Source organism: Pongo pygmaeus, chromosome 17, assembly GCF_028885625.2.
Source record: "Pongo pygmaeus isolate AG05252 chromosome 17, NHGRI_mPonPyg2-v2.0_pri, whole genome shotgun sequence".
In the NCBI taxonomy this organism is placed as follows: Eukaryota; Metazoa; Chordata; class Mammalia; order Primates; family Hominidae; genus Pongo; species Pongo pygmaeus.
Window position 1 is genome coordinate 21,069,475 of NC_072390.2, and position 11,580 is coordinate 21,081,054.

Genomic DNA, 11,580 nt, shown 5'->3' on the forward strand with positions numbered 1-11,580 from the left:
CACCTGTAATCTCAGCACTTTGAGAGGCCAAGGCAGGTGGATCACTTGAGTTCAGGAGTTCAAGACCAGCCTGGGCAACATGGCAAAACCCTATCACTACAAAAAATACAGTAATTAGCTGGGAATGGTGGCACATCCATGTAGTCCCAGCTACTCGGGAGGCTGAGGCAGGAGGATTGCTGGAGCCTGAGAGGTCGACGCTGTAGTTTGCGCTGCCGCATTCCAGCCTGGGTGACACAGTGAGACTGTGTCTCAAAAAGCAAAAGAAGATACTACCGTTTCCGGCACCACTTCTTTCTTTCCGTGCCGATAGCGCTCACGCAAGCATGGTTAACGTCCCTAAAACCCACCGGACTTTCTGTAAGAAGTGTGGCAAGCACCAACCCCACAAAGTGACACAGTACAAGAAGGGCAAGGATTCTCTGTATGCCCAGGGAAAGCGGCTTTATGACAGGAAGCAGAGTGGCTATGGTGGGCAGACTAAGCCAATTTTCCGGAAAAAGGCTAAAACTACGAAGAAGATTGTGCTAAGGCTTGAGTGCGTTGAGCCCAACTGCAGATCCAAGAGAATGCTGGCTATTAAAAGATGCAAGCATTTTGAACTGGGAGGAGATAAGAAGAGAAAGGGCCAAGTGATCCCGTTCTAAGTGTCATCTTTTATTATGAAGACAATAAAATCTCAAGGAGAGTCTTACTGAGCACCAGCTCTGTGCCAATCATTACTGTGGGGCTTTTATGCAAGTGGAGGTATTCTACAAATGGATTTCAAAATATGTCCTTGAAATCTGAAAAGTGGGCCCAAATGGGAACTGTAGACTGGAAATGTGCTTCCTTTGGCTTTATGGGTGGGAGCTACATTTGAGTCCTTGGCTGGTCCTCTTTAGGCTGGGTGGCATGGCTTTAGTGAGCCCTGTCAGTCATACTTATATGTCAAATACACTCTCCTAATTCACTGGGGTAGCTCAGATATTGGAGCAGTTACACAGTTGTTTATATATCCGACTAAAATAAGATTGCGTCGTACTTCCGTGAGAAAATATGCAATCAGGAGGCAGGCCCTCATCTCCCCTCCACCAGGCTATGGCCTCCCTACAGCTGTGCCTGCTGTCTCGACATTCTGGCCAAGGTCACCCTCTCCTCTAGTGCTCAGGATCCGCCCCCTGCCTGCTCAGGAATGTGTGTCCATCTCCGCTGCACTGTGACCTGCTGACCGAGCCCACGCTTTCTGCTGGATACTCTCATCCACAAACAAGTTACCTACCCACGAGGTCTTTTCCAAAAAGGCAGGTCCCGCTCACTCCCTATCCACTCCCCCTCCAAACCTTCTCACATCAAAATATACCCTATGCACTCCCCCTCCACACCTTCTCACATCAAAACTTCTGAAAGCCCTCGCCATGTCTTGATCTCACTTCTATGTAGAATAATTAAAAAGTCGAATCCTTAGGAAGAGAGGAGAAGGGTGGCTGCCAGGGCCTGGGTTGGGGTCCTGGGGCAATGCTGGTCAAAGGCCATGAAGTTTCAGGGGTACAGGAGGAGTAAGTTCTGCAGGCCCGAGGTACAGCATGGTGACTGTAGCTAATCATGTGTTGTATGCTTGAAATGTGCAAAGAGAAGGGCAGGGGACGGTGGCTCATGCCTGTAATCCCAGCACTTTGGGAGGCCAAGGCGGGTGGATTGCCTAAGCTCAGGAGTTCAAGATCAGCCTGGGCAACGCGGTGAAACCCCGTCTCTACTAAACCACAAAAACTTAGCCGGGCATGGCAGCGTGCGCCTGTAGTCCCAGCTACTTGAGAGGCTGAGGCAGGAGAATTGCTTGTACCTGGGAGGCAGAGGTTGCAGTGAGCCGAGATGGCACCACTGCACTCCAGCCTGGGCAACAGAGGGAGAGTCCATCTCAAAAAAAAAAAAGAAAAGAAAAAGAAAAAGAAAAAAAAGGAAATGTGCAAAGAGAGCAGATCTGAAGTGTTCTCACCACACACGCAGAAAGGCAACTGCAGGCAGATGAGTATGTTCAGTAGATTGGCCGCAGTCAGCAGTCCACTGTAAGTATACACACAAAACATCATATACACCTTAAATATATACAATATTTATTTAAAATGTAAATGTAAATGTTTCATAAGAGCTTGTCCATGCTTGCTGTCTCCTCTCCTCACTTCCCATTTCCTCCTCAAGCAGCTCCCACCAGGCACCCACTTCTACCACTGTCCCGTCTCCCCTCTGGCCCCTACAACCCATGGAGAGGATCCTTTAAAGCCTGAATCAGGTCATGTCATCCTAGTCTTGACTCCTCATCGTTCTTACAGGAAAGTCTTAAGTGCTATCATGGCCTCTGCAGAGCCACTGAACTTCTCAGATCTGCATCTATAAATGGGGTCTGTGAGGTGACTTCACACATGTGCTGAGAAGACTAAATGTCGAGATATGTACAGCACTGAGAACATTCATCATGGCTGGCACGTAGGAAACCCACTGTGGATTCTTACCATTGCTTCCACTGCAGATTTCAGCAAAGACATCTGTGAGTTACCTTCCAACCCCAGCATTTTCTATGTCAGAATGGGGCAGTCCTGCAAACACAAAAGACAGATCCCTGGCCCTGTCTCTTCTTCCTGTCCCTTTCTGTTTCCCCATTGCATCTCCTTTCCCCTTGCTCTGCCTCCCAAGCCTCCCCCACCCTCCCACTCTTTCTCTCTCTCTGCCTCTTCAGCTTTTCCATGAGAGGGACAAGCACTGGGGAGGAAGTTGTATTTGTGAAAGTGACCGAGTTGTATACGATTGTGTGAGAAGAGAAAAAAGGGTGCATACAGAAGCCCTTTGAATGCTCCCTAAAATTCCCCTTTTCCATCCTATCTCTTGGGATGAGAGAGAGACTGGGCTGGTGACGGAATGGTGGCGCAGTTGTAACATGGTCATCAGAGTTCATCTACCAGCATCTCCACTTACAAGTTTGCTTTCCAATGATCACCAGCTGAATGGGTTTCCCTACAGCAAAGATATTTCTTTTAAAATACCACTATTTCAAGAGTGTTTGAACAGGGTTATAATAAAAACCATAGATATTGATATATGGTTTTAGATTTCCCTGAGCACTGTTACAAACCTGGTCTGAATTCTCACAACAGCCCACTTTACACAAGGCAATGGAGTCCTAGAGGCCTGGCACTCAGAACTCTGACCCCATGTCTTCTGGCTCTAAACCCTTTGTCATTTCTACTCTGCTCCTTCCAAGAGATTTTTGTCCCTTTTTCTCTAAAAATTGGAGCTAGAAGAGCCCCCAAAATGGAAGAACTAAAATAGCAATAGCTACTCTCTTTGCAGGGCTTAGCCAAACCCCTAGGCAACCTTCCCCCTGCTGGAAGTCTCTCTCTGTCCCTCCTAATCAGAGTGGCCCAGGTCCCACCCAGAGGACTGACCGAGGCTCGCCTCCTCCAGACAGTGTTCCCATCGTCTGCAGCCTGCCTGATGTCCCACTCCCCAGGGCTGGCCACCGGTTTTCCCAATCAGCTAATCAGATCCACAGATCTCTGACAAAGGGCCTCTGCTTCTGCAAGTACAAGGGCTAAGGACGAGTTGTCTCTACTTTGCCAGATAATACAGTAGCTTTCTGGAGGCAATGCCTTGCTTTTCTCTGTTATCTCAACTACATGACTCAGGAGGGGAAAGAGGCCTGTGGAACACCGGGTTTGAGCTGCAGGGCATGTTGCGGCGGCACACACCTACTCAGAAACAGTCAAAGTCTGGGATGACCCTGGGTCCGTGAGTTCCTGGGGACAACACGCTTTGCCTCAGTGACAGGCCAGGAAAAGCCACTTTATAAAATTGTGTTTACCCGCCTGGTAAATTCCACTCAGGCCTCTCTCTTTGGTCTTTTCCAGACCACCCACGTGTGAACACTTTTTAGCTTGGGGCGGAAGCTCACATTTCAGAAACGGCCACTGGTTTGGCCCCAGCCACAAAAACCCAGGACCATCTGGAAACTTGGCCCAATTCCACACTTCAACATTCCTGTGGCTGTGACTGACACCAACGGTAGCCCTTCCCTGCAGGCCCCGGCAGGCAGAAAACACACAGCATTGCACCCTAAAACGGAAGAATTTTGCTTTGAATGATGGCTCTTATCTATGGCGGTTTCTGTGAAGTTTTTGGATGGAGAGGCATTGGCAGAACACAGGGTTTTTTTCTTGTCTGGACCCATGCGTCATATGTGCAGTTGAGCACACAGTTCCCTCACTCTCATTGTTTAGTCTTGTGAAATAGGGATAATGGGGTTATTCCCTTCTTCTTAATGAGACTAATGAGCCAAAGGTTTGCAAGATATATCAAGAAGTTTGCTAGAAGTTTTAAAACAAATTCTTCCAAAACCATTTTCTCAAAAACCCGATTTATTTAATTCCTTAGTTCTTCCCAGACCTAAATGCAACTCTAAAGTGGCGTTTAAAAAGAGCAAGATGACAATTCCATAATCTGCTAGAAACATTGTCATAAACATTGGAAGCAACCTTGACTAGCTGAGCTCATGGAAGTTATGTCTTCATCTGCCTGTGTCTTTCCATTTCTCTAACTTCACATTACCAGAAATGTACAGTTCATGTGGGATGACATTTATTCAAGGTAATGATAACAATCTAGCTGTCTCTCCGGTGATGCATGTGTTCCAGCCCTTCCCAGGCCAAGGTCTGCTTGCTTGCTTTTCTCTCGGAGCTCATTCCTTCTCATTCATTTTGCCCAGGAAGTTCCTGCTTCAGAGCTGAAGGTAAGTACATTTTCCACTAATTCCTCAGCTTGTTAAGTGCTTTTGGACCACGAATAGAGCAGCTAGGAACAAATCTGAGAAGAGGTACTATTCAGAATTCCTCCAAATAGCTCATCTTTTTAATTATGGGCTTTCATCCTTCCTAAGGGAGTTTATTATTTTTCTAATTAAACTACTACAATGAAGGCTATTACCTTTTTGTCTAGCTAAAACAATCTTCCCTATTAATGAATTTATTGGCTTCTCTAGTACTCTTCAAATTGTCATTGAGCTCTGTTCAAGGACTACAGCCAGTTTTTTCCTAATAGAATTAGGGGTGAAACAGATCATGCTTCTATTATCACTTCTGGAGTTCGCCCCTTCACCTGATTAGCTTTTCTAGGTGTAAGAGTGCGGGGGGTTTAGTGCCACAAAGACGTGGGCATGCAGCGGCTTCCTGAACCTCAGGCATTGGTGTCTAAGCAACTCCACCATCGACACGTGTGACATTACAGTTCTGGGAGATGCACACACACTTTCTGTGCCTTTCTCAACCACTAGCTCGGTCATCCTCCACCTTCCTAGGCAGCAACATGGGGTGCAGGATAAACAATAACTAAAAGCATACTGATTATCACACACTCCTGCAAAGTGTTTGCACCCAGAAAGCATGCAGTCACTGCCATCATGAGGGGCTCACACCTTCCCTTGGCTGGCTCTGTCGGGGGGCACATGTTACCTAGAAAGCAGGCCCAGGCTTTTGATTAAACAGCTCTTCTTCATATTTCAATTTGTCTAAGCTGCCTTCAGATAACTGTCCCCATTCTTCACTTACACACACACTCATACACACACACATACACACATACATGTGCACACACTTGTAAACATACATACACACATGGATGCAAAAAGTCCAAAAGGGATAGGAATGGGAAAGGGGTACAAAGGGGTTCAGAGAGTACAGCCTTGAGCAGATCAGAAGGAGGAGTGCCCCTCACATGCCCTCCCCACCCCATCCCCGGAGTGGGAGTGAAGCGGTGGTCGCAGGCTGTGCTCACACATTCATGCCTGGATCAAGCTATACCGAACCCTTATGTGCTGGGCCTTGTTGCAAGCCTAAGTCATAGTGGAGCCTCCTGGAGTCCCGGGGCTGAGGACAGCGCATGCTGAGACAACACTTCACAGTAGCTCCCAGACAGGACACACACCCACAGAGAGCTGTGGGAGCAGGGAGACAGGAGCCCTCACCCTGCCTTTGGGACCCCGCTAAGGCCACGGCAGGGGAGGGGAGGAGGGCATGAACCAGAGTAACGGGGTAGATGGCTCCAAAGCCATCCTGACTTCTCAGTGGATCCTGAATCTCTGGCAGAGGAGGTTTTCGCTCAGCAGCAAATTGCCCTCTCACTGCCTCGGAGCAACTTAAGACATCTTAAAAAAAAAAAAATCCTACTCTTTACCTTGTTAATGATCCCAGGTATGTTTCCTATGGAATCCTTAGTGTCTAATACATTTTAATGAGAGCTTTCTTGTCTGTGTAAGCCACATTCCCTGCCTTCATTACGCAAATATAATTGCTGTGGGCCAGGTTGTCTGCAGGGCCCAGCCTTAGACATGGTCAGGGCAGGTCTTATCCTAAGGAACTCAGATCCATCCGCAGGGTTTTCATGTGAATAATGCCGTTGTAGAAATGAGAACAAACAGCTACAGGTGCATAGACAGGCAGCGATCCTGGGCTCCCTTGGGATGCGGGGGCAGTGGAGGAGAGTCTGTACTTGGGCAAGGACACAGTGCTGAGTGTGAGAAGTGAGGAGGACGTGTCCAGGCCCAGGGAGAGAGAATGCGTGAACAGACAGGCCAGCGCTGGTGCAGACCTCACCCAGTGGGCCTTAAAGTGTAGTGGAGTCCTAAAGTCTTAACTTCTCTGTTCTCTGACTATGAGCTGCCAGGTACAAAAATTTGGAAGACGGTTTTAAAGTAAGTTCTCAACTCAAAATATGTGTGTGCCAAGCACTGTGCTAGCAGCATGGGTAACACACAGAGCCTGACTTGGTGGGAAAACAACATGTGCAAACTATAGAAACTAAGTCAACCTAGTAGGTGTCCCAGCATCAAAACCTGGGGGCAGCAAGTGTTTGTGTGAGTGGCACAGCCATGGCAGGGAAAGGTCCCAGTGGGTCACACTGGCAGGAAGGCACCATGGAGGAAGCCTGCCATGAGCAGTGAAGCTCAGAGGACGGGAGATGTGAGCAGGTGGAAGGTGGTGGTCCGGGTGAGGCTGTGCAGGGAGGTGGGCATCACAGTGATTTCCAACCAGAACACTCCAGCCTGGGCTTCATGCCTCCCTAGCTGTGAGCTCCTGCAAAAGCTTCCATTCTTGGGACTTTCCTTTGCTCGTCCTAAGATGTGATAACATTGTCATTCATGCCTAATTTCCAGTCTTGTGTATATTAAAAAAGAAATTATACTGTAAGCAGCAGTGCTCTGTGAAGTGTCGGAAAAGCTGTAAACCTGCCCAGCGGCCTGCAAGATGATCACACCGAGAGATAATTCTGCCTGTGCCCAGCATGGGGAAAAAGAATAAAGCCACTTCCAAAATAAGGCTCCCTTGAAATCCTCTCATAATTGAGCCTATGCGGAATTCAAAACAAGATGTGCACTGGATTCAGATGAGCCATTGCCTACCATAACGAGCTCTGCTGGCTGCAGCCAATCTTCACAGTGATAAGTGTAACTTATAACTCTGTAAGATCAACATCAGTAAGTTCAAGGAAAACTGACTTCAGCTGGAGACAGTGACTGGGCCCTAGCAAAGCAGTTGGGATGGTCCGGGAACAGAAAACAAAGTAGAAATTCATCTGTCCTTGAATTTTTCCTATTTCAACAGAGTATTGATTAATTGATTAATAATAATCTACAAGTTTTATTACGGTGCTATGTTGTTATTTTATTTTATTTAGCACCAAAACAGCCTCAGAGTCCTGAGCCCCTCAGTTCCCAGCTCCTCCCACAGCTCTTGGCCCAAACTGACCCGGTCTTCCTACCCATACCTGTTTCAGAGCTAGGCTTGTCCTGCTTCCAAACACTCAGCCTCTCGGGCTCTTTGGAATAACCAAGCGAGCACAGACCTTGGAATGAGGCAGATTCGCAGCTGGGTGACCTTAAGCAAGTAACCCAACCTCCCTGAGCCTCACTTTTCTTATCTATAATATAGGCAGGGGAGCAGGAAATAGGAACACATACCCTTTATGTGTAACCGGAGCATTAAGAGAGAATACCTTTCACTCTGCCCTGTCTCCAACCTTTAACATTGCAAGAGAAACCATGGCAAAATCAAATTGCCCTTAAAGTGCAGAATTGTAAGGATGTGCTGAGGTATCCTGGAATCTGCTGTTTTACCTGGTTGAGTATTAAGTAAAATTGCTGAACATGCATTGTGGGCCCAACACAGTACAGAATGAATTACCTAAAGCACTCGTAAGTGAAGCCAATTCTTTTCCATGCCATCCACACCATGGAGCAGTTCTGACCCCAATTTGCAAGTGACCAAAGGCTCACCTGTCCTCTTTCTTAGCTGTGCATGTCTTACCTCCTCAGCTAGATGTTCATAGGCAGTACGGTGTTTCCTGTATCTTTTGGATTTCCAATGACATACAGCCTAAAATTGGATCCTAGAGGTGCTAAAAACTGCCAATTCTTTAAGTAATTACTTGGATTAAAGCCCCCAAAAGATCTTAAATCTTTCTTCCTCCTGCCCTCCCCATATGACCCAATCCCCTTTTTCCCAGTTAACATCCCCCAGACCCTAGGATGGAGACCCTGCCATGGATGGCGCAAAGCCAGTGACTCCAGAGCAAGGTCCAGAAGCCAAAGCTACCCACTGCACTCATGGTGGCCCTGGGGTCTGATTGGGCTGGACTCGGCCACTTTTTAAAGGTGGGGCGAATAGGAGCTAGGTAAGGCAGAGAAGTCTTCCAGGCACTCATCCAAAGGTACCCAGTAAATTTTAGTAAATTTTAAAGCCTTCATCTGGGAGAAAAAAACAGATCTTTACTGATATCCTTTTATTTCATGGCATTTATTTGGCTAACTAAACCAGTTGTAAACTAGTTTATGCTTTTTCAAAAGGGGAAATTTTGAGCCATTTCAGAGATGAGAACAAAAATGGGACCGTGCAGGGAAGAATTTAGTACTCGTTTTTAAGGTTAAACAAGGACTTGATGGAGTTTCTTTATCTAATAAAAACGGAGCTCCAGGAGAGACTGCAGGCTGCCTAGGTTGCTCCCTGACACTCCAGCCCCTGCTCTCGGCTGCCCGGCCCTCAGCTCCTCTCCTGTCCCTGTGTCTTTGGCCCCTAGTCCCTGCGTCTTTGGCCCCTAGTCCCTGCTACTGTCACTGGCCTCCTTGCTCTAGCGATCACCCCGGCTCTGGGGTTTTGCTGCTTCACACTCTCACCTAAGGCAACTGCACCTGCCTGTGCTCCCTGCTGAGCCACGCTGACTGCTTTTTATACATCATAAATCATGGGATTAAGTAAGCCAATGTCAACTTGGTCTCAGGTGTAAAAGATAAGAATTGAAAAAGGAAGCATTTTCTGGGGATGACGCTTTCACCCATGATGGGGTGGTGACTGGTGTTGGTTTTGTAGGAGAGACACTGGGACACAGCGGCATCCGCCAGCTCCCCCGCTGTGGCTGGCATGATTTGGGGCAAACACTGTTGTGATAAGAAACAGATGGATTGAGAGATTCCAAGCTGCCTCTCTGTCCTTCAGATGCCTGGTGCCCTGAAGGGAGCCCTAGTGCTGAGCGTAACAGGAGCAGCCTCAGCCCAGCCAGGACTAGACCAGGGACCAGCAGCCTCTGGTCAGGGAACCTTCTGGCAGCAGCTGTCTCTCCTCCAGGCAGGCTGCAGGAAGCTGTACAAGCTCCCCCTCAGGCACTTTGTAGTATAAGTTTTAAATACCAAAATCAGAAAACTTGCAAAACAGCAAGAAACACACTTTTTTAATCTTCTCAACTTGATCAACAGAGTCAACACAATCCCTGTCAAAAGTCCAGAAAGCTATTTTGAAGATGTCAATAAACTTATTCCAGAATTTATGTGGAAAAGCAGATGAGCTTGAAGAGCCAACAAAACAGTGAAAAAGAACAACAAAGTCAGAGGACTGTCACTCCTTACTTCACAGTAAGTCTGAGTAACTCTCAGACTTACTCTAAAACCAGTAATCAGGACAGCGTGTTCTTAGCAAAAGAATAGACAAATAGATCAATGAAACAGTAAGGACCACACAAATACAGGCCCACACAAATATAGCCAGCTGATTTCAACAAAGGCACAAAAGCAATTCAATGGGAAAAGGGTAGACTTTTCAACAAACAGTGCTGGAACAATTGGACGTTCACATGAGGAAAAAATTATTTTAAACACGGATCTTATTCCTTACAGAAAAAACTTTACTCCAAACGATCATAGACCTAAATGAAAATTACAAAACTTACAAATTCTAAAAGAAAACGTAGAAGAAAATCTCCATGACACTGGATTTGGTGTTTTTAGATATAACATGAGAAGCATCATCCATGAAAGAAAAAATAAATAATAGACTTTATTAAAATTTAAATGGCACCCCAGTAGCAACAAGTACATTGAGCACTCTGATCTTGGTTTCTTTGTTTCTTGTTTGTTTGAGACGGAGTCTCGCTCTGTCGTCCAGGCTGGAGTGCAGTGGCGCAATCTCAGCTCACTGCAAGCTGCAAGCTCCGCCTCCCAGGTTCAGGTCATTCTCCTGCCTCAGCCTCCCAAGTAGCTGGGACTACAGGCGCCTGCAACCACACCTGGCTAATTTTTTGTATTTTTAGTAGAGGCCGGGTTTCACCATGTTAGCCAGGATGGTCTCGATCTCCTGACCTCGTGACCCGCCCGCCTCGGCCTCCCAAAGTGCTGGGATTACAGGCGTGAGCCACCGCGCCTGGCTTGTCTGATCTTGGTTTCTAATACCATTCTGCAGTGGATGAAATCAGGGATCCTTGGGGGAAGTGCTTATTCTATGACTATGTCAGGAAATAACAAGTTGAGCCTGGAACATCTTGCAGTGCCAGAGAGTAAATAAGTGTTCCAGAAAGCCACAGTGATGCAGGTCTGGCACAGGACACAGGTGCCAACTGAGAGAGCTGCCAGTGGCCAAAGTTGGAATAATTTCAGCAATAAAACAAATCAAATAGCATTGGATTATAATCTAAAGTATAAAATAGTTGTCCATGCATTCATATTGATAGAAACATAGGATTGAATAAGTAAATAAATAGGGGAGGATAGGCCAATCTCCCATGCAGAAGAACTCCAAATGGATTATGTAGACCCTCCACCCTCACGGAGGTGGGGCAGAACTCTCTGCTCTGTATGTGAGGGCTGTGCGTTCTGACTTCCTTCCAAAGAATCCATTATGGAAACAGTATGCAGGAAATAGTAACTGCAGTGGGGAAACCTGGCAAGCACGAACTCAGTCAGGTGACCATGGTTAGCACCAGTCATGAGTCACCTTGATAGCATGTCCCTTGATGTGATGTAATGAGAATGATAGTTTACATCTTGTGGTCTTCCTCCCCCAAAGTCCATAACCCCAGTCTAATCATGAGAAAAATATCACACAATTGTGGCAATTCTACAAAATGTTTAAGCAGTACTCCTTAGAAATTTCAAGGTCATCAAAAACAAGGAAAGTCTGAGAAACTGTCACAGCCAAGAGAAGCCTAAGGAGACATGATGGCTAAAGGTAATAATACCACGTCCTGGATGAGACCCGGAAACACAAAAGGACATTAGGTTAAAATTAAGGACAT

General features: G+C 46.8%; 1 protein-coding gene across 1 annotated transcript; it reads left to right on the plus strand.

Moving 5' to 3' along the window:
• Positions 1 to 278: 278 nt before the first annotated feature.
• Positions 279 to 674, plus strand: LOC129019015 (large ribosomal subunit protein eL42-like). Its single transcript, XM_054461239.2, has one exon. It carries the CDS (start codon positions 327 to 329, stop codon positions 645 to 647), a length of 321 nt encoding a protein of 106 aa, XP_054317214.1. The 5' UTR covers positions 279 to 326; the 3' UTR covers positions 648 to 674.
• The last annotated feature ends 10,906 nt before the right edge of the window (positions 675 to 11,580 follow it).

Excerpts from the sequence above, each read along its gene's own strand:
- LOC129019015 (XM_054461239.2), top strand. The coding sequence starts at position 327 with ATGGTTAACGTCCCTAAAACCCACCGGACTTTCTGTAAGAAGTGTGGC.